The sequence below is a fragment of the Eublepharis macularius genome, chromosome 10 (assembly GCF_028583425.1).
Source record: "Eublepharis macularius isolate TG4126 chromosome 10, MPM_Emac_v1.0, whole genome shotgun sequence".
NCBI classification, from domain to species: Eukaryota; Metazoa; Chordata; class Lepidosauria; order Squamata; family Eublepharidae; genus Eublepharis; species Eublepharis macularius.
Window position 1 is genome coordinate 30,011,594 of NC_072799.1, and position 19,773 is coordinate 30,031,366.

Consider the following 19,773-nt stretch of genomic DNA (forward strand, 5'->3'; position numbering starts at 1 on the left):
AGATGTTTGCTTTTAAATTACTGTAATAAATACATATATATTTTTACAAATATTTGCATCATCTGAGGGCTTGTCATGTATTTATCTTGGTGCTAGTTCTTACCTTTAAAGACTTTCATAATCTGGGACCCACATATTTGAAGGACCATCTCTCTATCTGAGCCCAAGCTACAGCCATCCCAGAGATGTCTTCTTTCTACCCTCCCCCCTTTCCAGATACATGACAACCATCACTGCTCATTTTTGTGCCTTTACTGTGGCAGCTTCCATGCTATGGAACAGCCTTCTGGATACTGTCAGAAAGCACTTACTCATATGGCCTTTAGAAAGAACGAGTTAAGGGGGCTTTTGATCAGGGATGCCTATTCTGGTATATCTGGTCTGTATTTGGAATACGCAGGAATACCAGGTACCAATTCCAGAAAAATTTGGGAATATCCAAAAATATTTGAGGGTGGTATTTTAAGGCTCCCAGGCCTATTGTTCTTCAATTGTACAAATTTTCCAGGCAGTGGGGAAAAGGGATGTGGCAGCTCTCCCAAGCAATAGGAGCAGATGTTAGGGGGCACACTTCTATGCAGAAAATATATGGTCCTTGCCACTCTTTTAAAGGAAAAAACCCTCACAAATATCATTGGAAAATGAGATGTTAGAAAAGTAGACAATTATATGTTTAAAAAAATATGAGCAGATACCACCAAAGAACCTAAAATGAAGCTTATGCATGCTGTATTGCTTCTTCATTACAGGTTAGGAGAGAACAGGAGAACCAGCAATGAAGACTGTTGGTTCTGCTGGGCTTGCTACACTGGCCCTGGGTTCTGCTGGGATTCTCTGATCTGACATGGGTTGTTTGGGCTTCTCAGTGTCCCTTCCTTAAGTTGGTTCTGCTGGTATGTTCTGGTTTGATAGTGAATGTGCTGGACTTCCCATTAGCCCTTGGCTCTGCTGGGATTCTCTGGTTTACTCTTGGTTCTGTTGGGCTTGTTGATTCTGTTTGCATTTGGAAGTTTTTCACTTTAGGAATATGGAATCACTACAGGGAAAAGCATCAGAAAGCCACTGTCTGTACTTGTTTCCCTCTTGCTGCCACCACATAAAAACATTAATGCAACTTAAATATTTGAATTTATTACTTGGCTCAATTGATACTAGAATTTAAAGACATAGCTCTATTACTTCTTTAATTTCTTTTGAGCAGCTTTCTTCTTGACCATCTGTAACCTTTTCATGGCATTGAGCTGTGACTCTTGAGAAGTAGGACCCTTCACGGATGGTGACTGATTCCCCGATTCTGTACTTGATTTGCTGGTGGTACTTCCGCTGCTGCCTGCTGTCCCACCACTTCCATTTCCACTAGTCGATTGGCTGCTGCTGCTGCCACCAGGAGCTGAACTGCTGGGACTCGGGAGTCCTACTTTGCTGACATTATCACTGCTAACTGAACGGGAAAGGCCAGTTTTTCCCAAGGTCAAAGTTGGCAGGGGCTTCAGCTGAACAGGGCTGGTGCTACTGTTCGGGGAGGCTATCTTTGACCCCAGCCCCACTTTAGCTGTTGCCAAACCTGACAAGCCCACAGGTTTCTGGTTATTTGACGTTGTGGTAGGCTTCCCACTGGTGCTCTGCGTTGTGGATCCCATCTTAGCTGTTGACGGGCCCGCAGAGGATGTTTTCGCTGCAAATGCAGCCCATCCTGTAAGGCCGCTGGTTGAAGAGGAAACATTGGCATTGGAGTTATTGCCAGACACAGCAGCAGAGGTCTGAAATACAAACAAAGTCCACATTAGCTACAGGAGATTCTTCCTGAGCACAGTCCAGTATAAGCAGCAGCAGCTACAACATTTCATGTTCTTGTTGTGATACCTATACCTCCAATAACAAATGGAGAGAAAAGACATGTGGATTTAAAAAAAACATTTCGAGTAAGTCTCAAACTTCTTTTTCTCCTCCTCTTTAAAAACCGAATGCAATCTCATATGGCATAATGCTTCCTTACTACATCTACAAAAACGGACATTAAAGAAATGTCAATATTTGTGAACTGAACAAGCCCAGCAGAATCTGTGGTTATTCTGATCACTTTCCCATCACCTAGAGTGTTACCAGGGAAAATCCTAGCCTCTAAGGAAGCCATATCATCTTTAGGAGGAGTTTTCAAAAAACAGATTTATTGCCATTTAAGAGACGCATATAGCTAACGGGCTGTGTGCAATGATGTGTTACCAATGTTTGTTCCTGCTTCTTGCAATCATTAGAAAACATAACAAAGAACTCATCATCTGCACTGCAGCTCACTCACACCCTGTGTTTGAACAGGCAGTTCAGGAGCCACTGAGCACAATCCCCAAGTAATTCTGTAATTCCCACAGAAATGAATGGCAGGATGCTCATGAGCATGAGACTTCCGAGTAGCTCCCGACCTGCACAAACAAAACTTTTTGGTGCCTTCTAGACTAGGTCCCTAATGGTCTGTTAAAACTACTGAACTACAAGTATTCACACAGCAGTGGGTTAAGCCTGTTGGTGGAATTTTCTTGACTGCCCTTTGTATCAGCTCTTACAATCTCAGAATTTGTACAGCGAAGCTAGCCTCTCTTCCTCAGGAGACAGTGAAGGTCTAGAACAAAAAAGAAAACTGTGTGTGTGTGTGTGTGTGTGTGCGAGAGAGAGAGAGAGAGAGAGAGAGAGAGAGAGAGAGAGAGAGACTTCCCCCAACCCAATAAAATATTTTTGCATTAAAAAAAAAAGGTTTTAGCCACTCAAAATGTATAGTGTGTTGAAATTTATGTAAAGAGCATTAGATAACAATAAGAGTTCAATGTTATAAAATTTAACCTGATTTACAAATATGCTGCAGCTAGTCCTCTTGTGACTCTGAGACTCTTCCAATAATATGATTTACTACAAAAATTTGTATTTTCTGTTTTCAACTTTTATTTTTCCTGTCTCTCAGATAGCAAATGCTAATATGTGTGTCGCTGTCTCTCTGTAGTGCTGAATATATCCACAAGTTTGTAGAAAACAAGTATATATACTGTTAGTTTAAAATATGCCAAATAGTCCCATTTTTATATACACAATTAGAAATTATGCTTTTAAAATTATAAAGCTGTAAAATAAGTTTAGATTTAGTAAGAGTACTACATATATTTCAATTTTGCCCAAACGTTTAAAATCTGTGAATCTGCCAGAAAAATGACTTTCCAGATATATAGTGGCATTTTATGCCCAGTAGAACAGACAGATTAGCTCAGCCATCAGGCATAACTCCTGAGTGTTTGCACATGAGCCAAAATTCTTACTACTCTTCCCCCAGAAAGGGACGCATTCCCCAACTAGCCACATTGCATACACATCAAGGGGAGCAATCCTAAGCAGGTATAGTTAGAATTAAGTCTTGTGTTATTCAATGGGGCTTACTCTCAGGCAAGTACCCTTAAGCCTTGCACCAGGGTCTAGGAAACTGGCAGGAGGGAGCAGGTGGGGCCAACCAGACTTGGCATGTTCTGGCCATCCCAAGCCAGCTCTCAACAGGGCTCAGATAGCTCCAGAACTTCAGCTGTTCCCCATCCCTTCCACACTCTGATATATAAATAAACACGCTCCATTCAGAGCAAGACTCCTCTAGCTGGTTACAGCATACAGTTCAGCCATACTCAACTTACACTTCTGGGCTGGTCATGGCTCAGGAGATATAAGCCAGTCATTTGTGGTTAACACATCTAATTCCAAGGAAGCAAGGAAAAGAATCATCAGCCTGACTTACCATACAACGCCTTACAGACACAACATTTTTACAGGTTATAGAAGTGAAGAAATGCACATATTTTCTGTGTGAAACTATTATTTCATGTACCATTTAAAACACAATGTTTTTTGTCAAATAAGTATTTTGAGAATTTGTATTTAAAGATGACATTCCGTCATCTATTTGGACTGACTGGCATAATGGCATAAGAGAGTTTTGACTGTGGATTCTAATTGGAGGAGCCAATTTTATTACAAAGAGAAAAGTATGCAGTAAAAAAGTATGCAGTAAAAAATACAGTCAAATAAATGCATTTTCCCACACAACAGTTTATATACAGCACCTTGACCTCTGTCCTCTTAAATGCTAAGAAGGTTGTTGTGGTGTCCAACTTTAGCTTAATTTCTGGTTTCTTTGTCAGTGAATCTTTCACAGCTGGAGCTACTGAAACTACAGCAGGGGCTGGCTTCTGGGAAGGCTTCTGTGTTTTCTGAGCCTGTGTAAATCACATATACACTCCTAGGTTACTATCTTTAAAATGGCAAGAATTTAAATCAAAACGAAAACCAAAGCAAATATTTTATCTACTAAACATTCTAACAGGTAACACCTGGAAATGACGAATCAAGAGGCACAGTAGATGTCAGGGAAGGCTGAAACTTAAGACTTGTATGAGATTTTAGGCTGGGTTCAAATACACAGAAAAACATAGGAAGTAGGAATTCAAGGCCAATAAGTAGGTCTTACTGCTGGTTTAATCAAATATTATCTTCCAAGCATCTTCCTAGCATAATTTCAAATAATTAATCATCCAGGACAAAGGTAATTTCTTTGAAGACACCTTGATTTTAAAACGTCAGTTCAGAACTTGTATATTAAAATGCTGCTTCTACTAATCAACTACTGCTAAACCACTACTATTGCAGAAATTGTAAACTGTTTAACCTTGAAAATCATTAAGGCAGATCATAGGGAAATAAATGCAACAAAAAAGTCTAAGTTTGCTGCAAGAATTGCTATATATTTACAAAACCTAGCCCAATATTTTTTACTGTTTTGATAAGTTGCTAGGATTTAACTGCACTGAATATCAGCTTGTCTAGCCCAGTTACTTCTTCCTGGGCTTTGATTATCTTCCTGGACTTTTCAAATATCAATTACCTGGATGTACTTTGATATGGGCCAAATTTATATAAATCGATACATTAAAAAATGTAATAGTAACTAACATACAACAGCAGAGTTCAGCCATGACTCTTATATCAGGTTCTGCAAACCTGGGGGGGATCTACTCTGGCTGTAAGCAGAATGGAGATGGGGGAAAATCAGCTTTTTTATCCCCAGAGATTCCATGTGAATCTGTTAAGCAAGAGGAAGGGGAAGGAGGCTGCATTCTGCAATGGGAGGAATATCTCCGCAATTCCTTGCATATCCTGTGTACAAATATAATACGGGAAACACTATGAACCCAGCCAACTCCCTTCCTTACAGAACCTGAACTATGCTTATTTTGAATTCCAAGTAAGAACTCCTCTCCTTAAACAGATCTGTTACTAGATCTCTGCTAGTATTGATTCTAGCAAACCACCTCTTACCATCTTTTTCATTTGCCTGATGCATCGGGCACAGTACCACACTAGACGAGGATCATTCACTTCCTTGTCCGTCACTTGAGGTTTATGGCAATCTTGGTGGTAGAGATTGTGACACTCCTGGCATTCCACTAACTGATTCCCAGAAGTAACTGTCATTTGTCTGCGCACAAAAAGTTCAGCCCAAATTAACATCACCTTTTGAAACGGAATCTGGAACCATGAAATGTTACTTTCCACATATCTCTTCTTAATATGACTCTACACAACTCTATGTATGGAGCCTGAGAGAAACTGTGTCTGAGTGCTTCTGAGGGAAAGTATTTATTCTGATTAAGTCAGGCAAACTGTGTGAAGCCTAAGTTGTCTGTGTGGAGTTTGGTTATTCTGTCTGTCAGGCAAACTGTGTGAGTGCCTGGGTCAGTTATGTATATCAAGAGAGAGAGGTTATTCTGTCTAGGTCAGGTAAGCTGCATGGAAAGACATGAGTGAATATAGGTCTGTGTGGATGAGAAAAGAGTTTATTCTGTTAGTGAAGATCTGTGTGGAAAATTAGTCTGTGTGACTGGGCCTGTAAATACGTAACTTGTCTTTGAAACCACCAAGCTTAAGAACTATTCTGAAACTAATACGCTTATCAAAATTCTGCAACCATCATGCTTATGTTCTTATAAATTCTTTTGTTTAAGAAAAAAATCCCCTATTTTACCTCACAGACACCCTTCACACGTTGACCATTCTGTCAAACGACCATCTATAAAAAGCCTTCCCTTATTGCCAATTAAGCCATAGAGATCTAAGGCAAAACCCTTTGGTGGCAGCAAAAACCTTCTGAGGGAGCCAAGGAGGCTGCAATATAAATATACAGGTCACACAAAAACAAAAGGGAATGTGTTCTTGAGGTAATGGCCTGGGTAAAGCAGAGGACACCTGAAGCTCTGTAAGAGTAGAAATAAAGAGTGTTGGCTGTGACCAGAGCCCTCCTGAGGTATAAGGTAACGTAAGGAGGAGCTAAATTAAAGGTCGAAAGGCAAAAAGGTTTTAAAAAACTAACCAGATTATTACAGCTGACTTGGATGACCTTCTCACCAATGAAAGGATGTGTATATAAGGGAAACATGATGAACACTGTGATCCTAACCAGTTACACCCTTCTATGTTCATTGATGCCAGTGTGCTTAGAAGGGTGTAATTCTCTTTAGGACTGCACTGCATTTCTTCCGGCCAACAGACTGCATCTGTCCTATCAGGCATCCTCCATGGGTGTAATATTTACATAGGACTTAAGCATGTGACACAAACAATGTCATTTACATTTACAATGTTTTAGACCACCTCATAAATGAAATTTGGGATTATTATTTATTTCATGAAATCAACATACCAGAAATCCATACTATACAAGAGTAATACTAAGATGTTTTTTTAAATCCTCAAAAGATTAATGAGACCATGCAGCTGTAAAAACAGAGAAAACATAGCAGGAAACAGTGATAGCTGAATTAAAACCCTATTAAAATATTAAGTAGACCACTCATTATTGCCAAATGCCTGGGAAATAAATAAAAATATATTCATGCGGTGCCTCAAACTGACCAGGGTAAGTGTCAAATAGTTACATGGAGGGAATTCCATGGAGGAGAAACTGCATGAAAGATAGCTGTTTCTGGTCAGCTCAGAAGATGAAGGCACATAGAGCTGGACCTCAGAAAACGATCTTCACATTCAACACACACGTCCCACATTCAGTTCAGGAATCTACTGGGCTATATGGGTCTATGCTTGTAGGCCTATGCAAACAGATGTTGTTGATGTCTGTTCTGCCCTGGGCTAGCACCAAGAGGCAGATGAGATAGAAGACACAGGATATTGCTTCCCCACTGCACACCGCCTCTGTACAGGGAGAAAGTAATCCAGACAGTCGTCACAATTGTGAGTAAATGTGCTTAGTTTAAATAAAGAAGGAAGGCAGTTCAATTCTGCAGTCACTCCATTGGCTACCCATCAGTCACAGGCTCAATTCAAGGGACTGGCTATCACATAAAAGCCCTTCATGGCCCTGGTTCCTCATATCTGCAGGACTGCCTCTGTGCTCAGCCATGGCAGCTTTGCTCATCTGAATAGAGTCTTCTTTATGTGCCACCCTGCAAATGAGCAAAATTGCTTTTGTTGCACCCATCTTATGGAATGGTCTGCCTGATGAGGTTAGGAGGTCATCCACTCTCCCGGCTTTCCACAACATATGCAAAGCTAAATTATTTATGAGGCCTTTTTACACAGGTAGGAGGGCCATACTGTAAGGACATGTTTCAAAGATGCTTTGGTTAGGGGACAGGGGATGTGGACTATACTATGTACCTACTAGGTAGCTTCTGCATTATTTAATGTGCCATTTCTAATCAGCTCTGTATTGATTTCTGTTTGTATTTAAATTTCTGCAATCCATACCCTATTGCATTGTTATAAATCTGTGAGCCACAGATAATCTTGACTCGCACTGTGTAATCTATCTTGAGTCTCAGTGAGAAAGGTGGACTATAAACGGCATATTTATTTATTTACTTACAAGATAGCAGGAGTAAACGGGGAAGAAAGCAGAAAAAATTATCAATAAGATCATGATCTATAATGTAAGAGGGATAATCTAACAAGAAGGGAATTAAAGTCAAGCTGTGAAAAACTGCAACGGTGATCACCCTTGAAATAAAAATGCAGAAAGTTACAAAATATTTTCCAGTGCTGCTGACTATTTTATGCCTCATTTTACAGGACAACTAGGAATATAAAATAGTCTAGAACTGGGAGATGAAGGAGCAGAAAAGGTTAGTCCAGCAGTTATGCCTTAAAGGCATAGGGAAGCTGATAAGGTTTTATGTTGCGTGGGATTCTGTAGTGTGTGTGTGTGTGTGTATTCTCTACATCATTTCTCTAATGACTTCTTCTTTTAAATGACAAATCACTTTGCTTAATTGCTAAACTACTTTTGCATATATCCCCATGGTATAGGTATACAGGTAACCATGGAAACTCTATTTGCAGATGGATAGGTAAAAGCAGTATCTTATTTCTTTATTTAATAGGGAAATTAAGACCGAAGATATTGTCCAGATGCCCATGAATCTTTTTAAAAACCTAGCTGATATATAAATTAGAAAAAATTATAATTCCAGAGTATGTGCAGCGCGATCCTAAGTAGGTGTACTCAGAAGTCTGATTAAGTTCAGTGACACTTACTCCTTAGTAACTGAGCAGCTGTAAAATTCAAATCTCACTGATTTTTTAATGAACTGGATCAGAAGAATTATCCAGATATATTATATAAAGAACAGTCTTATCTCTGTATTATCCTTTATAGTTTTTAATTTTGGCCTGTTTTAAAAAACACACACAAATGAAATATAAAAACTTTTCACGTCCAAACTAAATGGATATAGCTCATACAGTTCTGTGCCTTGAAAAATAAGAGAAGTTAATATATGCAAGGTGATTAACAGACTTCTTGTAAAGGTATGCAACTTTTAAATAAATTCTCCACTTTAACAGGACACATGTCACTTGAAAAATCTCACATTTTGCTTCTGAATATTTAATTACACTTGGAAGCTATACTACTGGCTTCAAACATTTGTTCAGCAGAACAGATCTTTTGAGGTTTCTTTCTTGACTGCCATGAGGATTTTGACATTTCTGTTCATTCTGCTACTGCCAATTTCATACTTCTACTTACTACAGTTACAGATACAGTTAATTCTAAGTGTGCTGACATTCAGTTGTATTTACTCAAGAGCAGTCATTTTAAACTTGGTACTGCTTAGGTAAAAATTCTGAAATAAGTGGTTAGTAAACTGAAGGTAGAATTAGAGCACTATTCTCTTATAGGGTGGAGTGAATGCAGGGAATTTTAAAGGTTCCCCCCTCCCCTTTTTTTAAATGTACAGAAGAGCAGTGCATAACACTCAAATTTTCCTCTGTAAACCTGCAAGACACCAGCCAGGATAAATCCTAAATCCAAAATATTTTGTTTTTACTGTAAATTGAACTCATAAATTGAACTCAAACTGGGATTATTTTACTCAGCAATTTTATTTACTTCTCTAGACAATATACATGCCTGTATTATCTAGTTAGTTGTATTATTTTTACAGCTATTCTTAAGATCCTTAAATACAACCTATATTCATGTCTTTAGCATACATTCTTAATTGAACTGAGTAATTTTTCACGCTTGCCATCCCTTCCTGTCTCTCATTTAGGCAAATATACTTAACCTGTGACTCAAGAAAATGTCTGGTTTAACAAGTTTGTGCATAGAACTCAAATCAAGTAAAGCAGGAATTTCTCATTTATTTCGACATTATTTACAACACTGGGGTCAATCATTTAACTGTTTTCCACACCTTAAGACACACACAGGTAATAAGCCTAGTTCTGCTTATGTCAATATGACTTCTTATGACAACCTGGGATGCTGTTCTGAAATTTGTTTACTGTTTACTCAAACTAAGCTCCATAAATATCTGTATAACCTGTATAATCTGTATAATCTGCTGAACTCAAAAATCTGTTCCTGAATCTTAATGATAAGCATCCATATTTTAATATCCTGGGTCAGCATATCTAGAGTTACATTTATAAATAGTGTTTGTTAAAAAAGAAAATGATTACTACAAAAAACCTGTTTTATCACAGGTGCTTTACCTTTCACTCATCACTCTTACCTAGGCTGAACATACTGGCTCCTTTTGTCATTTATTTTTAGCAACTACAGAACTCAATATTTCTTTAGACAAATTAGTATTTTACAGCCTGATCTTATGTAGCATTTGTTGTGTTTAAGCATATTTAAATCAATGAATTTAAGCATGCCACTTTTCACAGGATTGCAGCTTCGGTTTGAAAAGCCGAACAAAGTTCGGGGACATTTTACGTAGATGGGATTTACAAGTTTTTTCATGAACCAAAATTTATAGGGGAAAAAACTAAAGAAAATATTACCGTTCAGAAACTTGGCTTGAAGAGGAAAGTGACTACTATTCAGAACTACCATAAAAATGATAAGCTATGCCCTTCATAACTACTGAATAGCTAAAATTTATACAACTCACCGACAAACAACACAAGCCAAGCCCATCTCCATGGCAAAATCGTCAGCACTGGTTTCTTCAAAACTAGAGAGATCTGGCATGGCCAAATCCTTGCTAGTCTGGACTGTGATTGGAGAAGAACGAGCCTCTGGTTTTTCTAGCCTTGGTTTCTTTGGAATGTCGACTCCTTCACTGATTTCCAACTTTATCTATTTAAAAAAAGAGAGAGAGAGAGCACTAATGAAAATGTAAAAACTTTAATGTGATCAAAAGACTTGTATGCAAGTGAAAGTTAGCAAATGCTGCATTGCAAAATAACATTATATAGAGTAAATTGCCCTGATCTTCATGGCCCAGCCTAGCCTCAATTCTGAAATTAAGCAGGGTCAGCTCAGGTTAATACTTGCTTAGGAGACCACCAAGACAGTTCAGGCTTACTATGCAGAGGCAGGCAATGACAAACAACCTCTTGCCTTGGGTTGCCATAAGTCAGCAGCAAATTCTGTACAGCATGCAGGGCTGTGAACATTACAAGTTAATTATGAGAAATGTATATAATATCACTATGAAAGAAAGTGAATACGTTAATAAAAAACAAAACAATAAGCCAATAGCTGCTTAAAGCATCTAAAAGGGATGTTTCAAGTTTTTTTTCTTTCCAGCGAATACACTCTCATTTAATATTCTTTGATCTGTACCCACTAGAGTTCTTTAAAAAAATCTTAGATTTTAAAAGTATGATTAATTCTTTGCAACTACATATAATAGATTAATGCCTCACTGAATGGGATAAAAGTAGTGCCAGCCCTATAAACAAAGTGTTTTTTCTAGCTGATCAATAGCACATCAGTTTTAAAACTGTGCAGATTTTTATATGAGGAAGGCCAATACTACTGGCACCTATTACAAACAGAGGGAGGCCAGCTTCTCCAACAGCACCTTCTCTAACAGAAGGGTACAGCTCTGCTTTTGACAGCACTGGAAGGCTACCAAGTTTGTGGCAAAGCCAAGATCTGAAGTAGGACTCATCACTCATGCTTTAAACTTCCATGCTGGTACCAGAGAGATGTAATTATGTTCATTTGTTAAATAGAAGCCCTACTGCCAAGCAGTCAAAAACAGTGGTGGGTAAAATGAAATTGCAAAGGGAAGTGAAATAAACAAAGTCTAAACAAAATTAAAATGCTCCCTTATCAGCATGCCTCTCTGAAAAACAGCTAAGTAATTCAGCAGGCAGGGAAAAGGGCACCCTCTGAAAACAAAATGTTCTCCACAGAGAAGAAAACACACAGCTCACAGCTTTGGAAGCAGCAAGGAGACGAGCCATTAACTAAGTAACATATGGCAAAACTGCAACAAGCAGAGCAGACTGCATTAATGTTCAAGGATTAATGCTACGCAGGCTGCATAAAACAATTAGCTAAAAGCCACAGCCTGAACTAATACGGCCTTTGTAAAATTCTGCCCCGCCCCCATTCCCAGGAATGTTTTTACTGTGATCATGGAACTTACTTTATCAGCAGGCCTCTTTTCTGCTTCTTTTTTCACCTTTTCGGTTGCAATGGGCTTGCCATTATTACTTCCCAAGGGAAGGCTTGAGGAAGCCTTAGGCTCTTGCTTAACAGAAACTGGCTTTGTGATTGATACTTTGGGCTGATCTATTTCCTGAATAAAGCAAAACAGGTACGGCATATTAAGGTAATGCTTGAAATACTTGCTACTTATAAGTACGTGAAACTAAACAAGCTCCACATTATACTTAACTTCTTTAAAATGTCCCTTGGATACCTTTTTAACAATTTAGGCTAGTCCACCAGTTGTAGCCATCCCCAAAGAAAACAAACATTGCCTTTTTCATACATGCCTTGGTAACAACAGCCTGATTGTATTACTATAAGCAGCTCAATGCAGCCCTTGAATGGCATAGAGATGTCACCTGAAGCAAGAGATGGTGACAAGTACCATAACTGGAACCCACTGAGATTATATCAAACTAGCATTATTATTATGACTATACTGACTTCCAACTGCTTCTCAGCACAAATCAAGGTTAATTTTAGTAGCCCTAAATGGCTTAGCTCCAAATACCTGAAGGACCATCTCCACCCATAACAATGTGCCTGGGAGCTGAGATCAACAGTGTTCTCCTGCATGACTTAGCAGTTGCAGACGTCAGGGGCTAGAACCCACAGGAAGGCTTTTCCAGCGGCCACCCCTGGATTATGACACTGTCTGTTCAAGCCTTTTGAAGGGGAAGGAAAATTTTCCTCTTTTAGAAGGCATTTAATCTGGAGTAGGAGTGACACATGTCAGTAGATAGGTGGGTAGCTGTGCTGGCCTGTAGTAGAAGAGCAAGATTCAGGTCCAGTAGCACTTTAGGGGCCAACTAGATCTCCAGGGTATGAGCTTTCTCCATCAATAGCTCCTATCATCAGAGACTAAGAGCCAAAACACACGAGAAGAAATACCTAGGTTCAGCACGTGTTCTCTTACCTCAAGGTTTGCCGGGATCTGTAGGCGTCCTGGAAGCTTAAAGTTTAGCATTTACAGAGCAGCAGGAAGGGAAATACAGGCGCCTGTATTTCCCTTCCCCTTCCTGCTGCTCTGTAAATGTTAAACTTGTTCTCTTACCTCAAGGTTTGTTGGGAAGTGTAGGTGTCTTGGCAGCTTAAAGTTTAGCATTTACAGAGCAGCAGGAAGGGAAATACGGGCGCCTGTATTTCCCTTCCTGCTGCTCTGTAAATGCTAAACTTTAAGCTTCCAGGACGCCTACAGATCCCGGCAAACCTTGAGGTAAGAGAACACGTGCTGAACCTAGGTATTTCTTCTCGTGTGTTTTGGCTCAAAATGTGGAAAAAGGAAGGCAGAAAAAGGGACTGTTCAGGGATAAAGGAAGGGCTTGGGATCTGTGAAAAAAAATTATCAGAAGGCGGCTTCTTGAGTTGCTAATATTTGAGAACCCCTGGTACAGCACATTCCAGTACCTTCAGCGATGGGCGATAGTTTGAATCAGTCCCTCTAGCCAAAGATTCATCAAGCAACGCTTTAAGTTTCTCAGCAGAATCCTTGCTCTTCGAATGCAGGAAGCCCAGAGCTTTCAGGAAAACAGGGTCAAGTTCCAAGTTCACAGTAGCAGCCATAGCAGCATCTTTAAATGAAAATAAATACTAAGGCAAACAACACATGTTAACAAAATACTGCTTTCCTGAGACTCTGGCTGGTCAGCTCAAGACAGAGTTTCTAGAAGTCAGTGGAACTTACTTGCATTTAGAAAACAGGTTGCAAAGCACTTGCAATCCTGTTCTTGCACTGTCTCAGTGAAACAAGAGAGACTCAAGTTTATTGTATGCTGTGTTCAGCATACTCAAAATAATGGATTTATAAATATACATTTAAAAAAAAATCTTTATTTTGAAAAAAGCAAGAATTAACACCCACGGAGCTTTTTATTGATACCGCCACCTAAAAGAAACAAGATTTATAATATGACTTTGGGAATTTCTCAGAATAGCCTGTAGAGTGTAGCAAAGATACATCGTATTTGTTGTTTCTAAAATTACAAACTGGACCTTAAAAGGAAGAAACTGAAAAGTTCCAAACTCAGGATCCCCTGAAATTACACTCTTCCAAGTAGAGACAGCATATTAGCACAAGAAAAGAAGGCAGTGATTAAACCTCTTGTTAAAAAAACCTTAACTGGCTAGGCATGAAGCAGTCAATTATAGACCAGTTTGCCTTTTCTAGGGAAGGTGATAGAGCATGCAGCGGCAGAGCAGCACCAGGGTTTCATGGATGACACAACTGCTCTTATTTCAATCTGGCTTCAAGCTTGAGTTTGATACCGAGACAGCTTTAGTTGCGCTGGTGGACTATCTTCACTTAAAGGTGGGCAGGGGACCATCTTTCCTGCTGGTACTGTTAGATCTCTCAGCAGCCTTTGACACAGCTGACCACTCCATTTTTATCTACCAGCTTGAATAAGGAGTTGGTGTTATGGACTTAGACCTTTGGTGGTTTCACTCTTTTTTTGTCTGACTGGAAACAAATGTCTCCGCCAAAAGTGCAGAATCAACTGGGTGGGGTTTGTCTTGTGGAGTGCCACAGGGTTCTATTCTCTTGTCCATGGTCTTTAAAATATATATGAGGCCAGTGAGATTGCTTTGGGATTGGGTGCCATCAATAAATGACACCCAGATCTGTATTTCATTAGCCAAGCCTCCAGATGCATCCATCTTGGTTCTTCTTGACAAGTGCTTTGATACTGTGGTCAGATGGCTAAGGCAGAACAAACTGAGGCTGAATCCAGACAAGACAGAGGTAATGCTGATATTGATACTGAATCCACTTATCCTAGATGGAGTGAAGTTGGCTTTCTCAGAGCATCTTAAAGAGCTTTGGGATGCTCATGGACCCTGCCTTGCTCTTTGAAAAACCAGTTGTCATTGTGGCTAGGAGCACCTTCAATTAGTTGTATCTGGTTCACCAACTGTCACATTACTCAGCCGATCTAGCCACACAGATCCATGCATTTGTAACCTCACAGCTGGATTATTGCAACACGCTCTACGTGGGGCTGCTCAGACAACCTGGAAATTATAACTGGTCCAGAATGTGGCAGCCCAACTATTCTCAGAGGCTAGCTGCTAGGAACATATGTTATCCATTTTGAACCAACTACATTGGCTGCCAGTGTCTCTCTGAGTTCAATTCAAGGTGCTAGTTATGACCTCTAAAGCCCTTCATAACGTGGGACCCACATATCTGAAGGGCCATCTCCTTCTATATGTCCCTGTGTGCCAGCTACAGAACTTAGGCAACCATTTGCTGCCTTTCACACCATTTAGGACCGCCCATCTGACACTGACCAGAGCCTGGGCCTTCTCCATGGTGGCTCCTGCTCTGTGGAATGGGCTCCTTGAAGAGGTGAGGGGTGCTGTCCCTGGAGGTGCTGCAAAGCTTGTTTGCCAGAGCTTCTGAGAGACTGTGGATAACAGGCATCTTTTAAGAGGGGATGGAAGGAAAACCTTGGGGTTTGTTACTTTTTAAAAAACTATTATTGCAAGTTGCCTTGAACTATGAGGTTCAATGTTCTAACAAACAAATACAAAACAAGCCTTCTTCACACATATAGTGTATCCGACTATATCAGGTTTTTGTATATATATAATTTTAATTGCTGAATTTTATTGTAGAAACTGCTATGTAATTGTATTTTATGACTGTTGTACCCTGTCCTGAGCCCACTTGTGGGGAAGGCGGGTTAAACACCGAATAAACTAAACCTTACATGTTGAAATCACCACGCACAGACGGTCAACAGGGCTGAGTGTGCTGGCAACACCCCCCGCCCATGCACAACCACCAACTTATGAGCATGAAGTCTAAAATAAATATGAGCTTGGAATCTTTGCACATAGGAAGCGTACTCATGTACGCACTATCCCTGTGAACAGGAATATTTTTTCTACCCTTCCTGATCACAGGGAGCCCGTGCATGTACACTTCCTTTGTGGATAGATGCTGCGCTCACAAACAGGCAATTACACATTGGAAGAGGGGCAGGGCCAGCACAATCAGGGCCATGCCTGTTCTAGATGCACTGATTTGATGCACCTATATGAAGTAATGTGTAGGATGCTACAGTGTGCAAGCTTTTGAGTTCTCCAGATTTCTTCATCAGAAGTCAGCAAAGCATTCCACACACAGGATGTCAAAGAGGACTTTTTTAGTTTCAATAAAAAAAAAATTTAAAAAAGGAGGACTTAATATCATGGCTTGAATGATCTTTCTTTTCTTTAAATTTAAAATTTTCTTTTTAAATTTTTTTTTAATATCTAGCCTGATGAAATTTCAGAGAACTCAAAAACTTGCACAATTGTGTCCTGCTGTTTTTGTTGGCGCCAATTCAGCCACAGCATCACAGTGCTGCGCAACCCTCTGCAGAGTCACTCCCAGTTTAAGCCCAACAGATTGAATCGAAACAATTTTGCATAAAAAGGCACAAGAAACGGATCAACCAGTTCCTGAGCGGCCGGCTTGAAAAGGGGCTAGAGTTGCCAATTTCCAGGTAGGGCCTGGAGATCTAGAATTAAGGTTGCCAGGTTGGGAAATTCCTGATTTGAAGGGTGGTGCTTAGGGAGGGCAGGGTTTGGGGAGAGAAGGAACCTCCGCGGGGTGTAATGCCCAAGTCGACCAAAGCAGCCATTTCCTCCAAGGGAGCTGAGCTCTACAGCTTGGAGATCAGTTGTAATTCCGGGAGATCTACAGCCACTACTTGGTGGCTGACAACCTTCTCTCCAGACTACAGAAATCAGTTCCTCTGGGGGAAATGGCAGATCTGGAGGACGGACTCTGTGCTGTCATATCACATCCCTCCTGAGCTCCCTCTTCTCCCCAGACTCCACCTCCAAATCTCCAGGAATCCCCTACCCCAGAGTTGGCCACCGTGAAGGGGCAGCCCTCGGCGGCCGTGTAAACCCACGTGACTGACCCCAGCGTTTACCTCAGGCTCCCGCTTGCCTTGACAGCACCGTCGGCTCCGCCAGCCGAGAGGCTGAAGCCGGGTGGCTCCGCCGGGGAGCTCCAGCCTCCTTCTGCAGGCGCCTTCTCTGGGGTTACCGGCCAGGCAGCCTGCGGAAGCGACGAAAGGCCTCGTCTCCGACAAGAGGAAGAGGCGGAGCCGGGGGCTGGAGTGCGAAAGCGGCCGCCTGTTGGGAGCCGAGGCGGAGAGGCCGAGGAGGGCGCTGCTGCGGCCTGTAGCGGGGCGGTCGCTAACTGAAGCGCCGGGGTCGGCGGTGAGAGACAAGCGGGGGCCGGGCGGCAAAGGAGCGGAGGGACGGCGAGGGCTGCGTTTGTGCCGGAGCTTAGTCCTTAGGAGGCCTGGGTCTCGGCTCCCCGATTCCTAGTGCAAATGAAGGTGCCTCTGAGCACGTGCAGAGGGTCATCCCCACCGTCAGCGCCCGCCCCCGCCCGCCCCATCAGTAGTTTTAATTCTAATTCAATAATGGGAAGGGAACCGCGGCGGAGAGGAGGGGGATGCTCCGGATGTCCTCTTTCCCCCTGCAATTCGCTGATCCGAGGCGACCAGCATTGACCCAGGGTTCTCTGGAGGCCGTAGGAGAATTTATTGCATTAATTTTATTTATTTATTTTTACATTATTTATAGTCCGCCTTTCCCACTGAGGCTCAGGGCGGATGACACAGTGTGAGTCGGTACAGTCGACTTCAAAGACCTTTCAGTAAACACGTAATAAGGTATATACGTGGAAACTTGCAAAGATTAAAAAAAAACCAGCAGAAACCCAATACAGAACTGAAGAAATGCTGAAACAGCGGAAGCAATTCTACAACTAATATATTAAACAACCCAGCAGAATAGGGTTGCCAGCTCCAAGGTGGGAATTTCCTAGAGATGGGGTGGGGGGTGGACCTGGAGAAAGTGGGGTTTGGGGAGGGAGAGGACCTTGGCATGGCATAATTCCATAGAGTCTACCCTCCAAAGTAGCCATTTTCTCCAGGTGAACTGATCTCTGTGGCCTGGAGACCAGTTGTAATTCTGGGAGATCTCCAGCAACTACCTGGAAGCTGGCAATCCTAAAGCAGAATCATACTTATAGTAGTGGAGTCTATGGTCCATCAATATTTACAGTAATAGTAGTAAAGTATGTGGCCCCTCCCTACTGTAACGGTCTTTATAAGACTATTCCTTACAGTACATCCTTTATATCTGCATAAAAATCCCTCTTGAATAATTCAGATTTGCATAGTTTGCAGAAAGCCAGAAGACTGGGAGCTTTCCTAACCTATTATATTTCTATTATATAATATATTCTATATTAACACTGACCTCACTTTTCCTCCATCATCATAGAATAAGATTCGCAGGAGGTCCTCTATTCAGGCAGAATACTGCCAGTATAATTTCAGAACGGTTACTGTGTCATGGGACTTCACACATACACCTGAACGCTACCTTATACTGAGTCTAATCTTTGGTCTATCAAGGTCAGTATTGTCTGTTCTGTCAGAATTCCCCAGGGTCTTAGCTTATCCTTTCAACTTACCCTTTCAAAGAGTTGTCATGGATTGAAATGAGAAGAAGAAAATGGATAGAGCTAGCTCCAAATGGCAGCACATGGGAATGTGTTTGTGGCAGTGACCCAATCACACATCACTTCATGCTATGTTAATATTATGCAATAACCACCACGTTCCAGTGATTATCACATTATCACAAATGTGGGTTGGAATAATCACATGAAATGCTTTACAGATTTTTACAGCAGTTGTAGGCATATCTTAGAGTAGAAGTATCAGGTTAAAGTTGACCTACAGCACTTTAATGGATAACTCATCTTCATGGTAGTCTTTTTGGTTTTATTTATTCATACCCCATCTTTCTTCCCCAATGAGGCCTCAAATTGACTTACATCTTTCTCTCCTCTATTATATCCTCACAACAACCCTGTGTGGTTGGTTAGGCTGAGTATGTGTGACAAGTCCAAGGTCACCCAGAAAGCTTATATGGCAGAATGGGGATTTGAACCTGGCTCTCTCCCAGATCCTAATCTGACACTGTAAACACCATACCACACTGGATTTACTTTTAATGAAATAGTTCTTTGTATATTGAATGGAAAGGAGCCTGGGGCTGTAGCATGTGTTTTACCAAGACCTCTTGGGTTGCAAACTCAGGCTGAAATTCATGGGCCTGTTCAGACTATTCTTAGACCCTGGGAAATTTTTGATTCACTGGACCTGGAGAACAGCATCTCTTGTTGGAACCTTGAGAACAGAGTGTCTCTGTGATGTGCCCACACTGTATTGCTATATGCCCATGACTGTGTTCTTGTTTACAACTAGTAGCCTGGAGTGTCAACTTTGCACACTGTGCAGCATGTGATTTTCCTGTGCCAATTTCTATTTGATAATGTGGTTTAGTAGTAGACAAGCTGGAGTAGGCAGAAAGCATGCCTCTTTTTTGCAAGTATCACGTGTTGAAGTGGTGCTCTCAATTTATGTACACTAAAAATATTACAGTACCATTTGGTTAGTTGTGGTTGCGACCAATACCATAAGAGGTATCATTAACTATTTTATGTCTCTCACTTGGATATCCGTGAATAAACTGTTGACACAAAGAAAGCAGAAAAGAGGTTTATTGAATGATGCTGTGGTCTGTGGTGCAAGCTAAAATTAATCGATCAGCAGCACAAAGGATTTTTCCAGTCAGTGTTATATGTTCTGGATGTTCTGTTGGTGCCATAGTTCATTTTAGTTGCACTATGCAAGGCGTTGCACAATTCAGAGATGTAGAGAAAGAGTGTGAGAGAGGGAATGACTAGCAGT

The 19,773-nt window shown here is 41.0% G+C and overlaps 2 protein-coding genes across 3 annotated transcripts in view; one reads left to right on the top strand and one right to left on the bottom strand.

Annotated features, from left to right (window-relative positions):
• Positions 1-1,109: 1,109 nt before the first annotated feature.
• On the bottom strand, positions 1,110-17,045 carry INTS12 (integrator complex subunit 12). The gene is made up of 7 exons (XM_054990101.1): positions 16,927-17,045; positions 13,409-13,572; positions 11,937-12,089; positions 10,446-10,633; positions 5,344-5,503; positions 4,092-4,244; positions 1,110-1,760 (listed from the first exon to the last, which is right to left on the bottom strand). The coding sequence occupies exons 2-7, from the start codon at positions 13,562-13,564 to the stop codon at positions 1,176-1,178; spliced, it is 1,395 nt and encodes a 464-aa protein (XP_054846076.1). The 5' UTR covers positions 13,565-13,572; positions 16,927-17,045; the 3' UTR covers positions 1,110-1,175.
• A 94-nt stretch (positions 17,046-17,139) lies between these two features.
• The window catches only part of GSTCD (glutathione S-transferase C-terminal domain containing), a 70,818-nt gene continuing 68,184 nt past the window's right edge, over positions 17,140-19,773 (top strand). The window contains exons 1-2 of one of the 2 annotated variants that reach the window (XM_054990099.1): positions 17,168-17,218; positions 18,296-18,429. The gene's annotated coding sequence lies outside the window, so the exon portion shown is untranslated. Of the gene's footprint in view, positions 17,219-18,295; positions 18,430-19,773 lie in introns of both variants that reach the window. The other variant, XM_054990100.1, reaches the window with a different exon arrangement.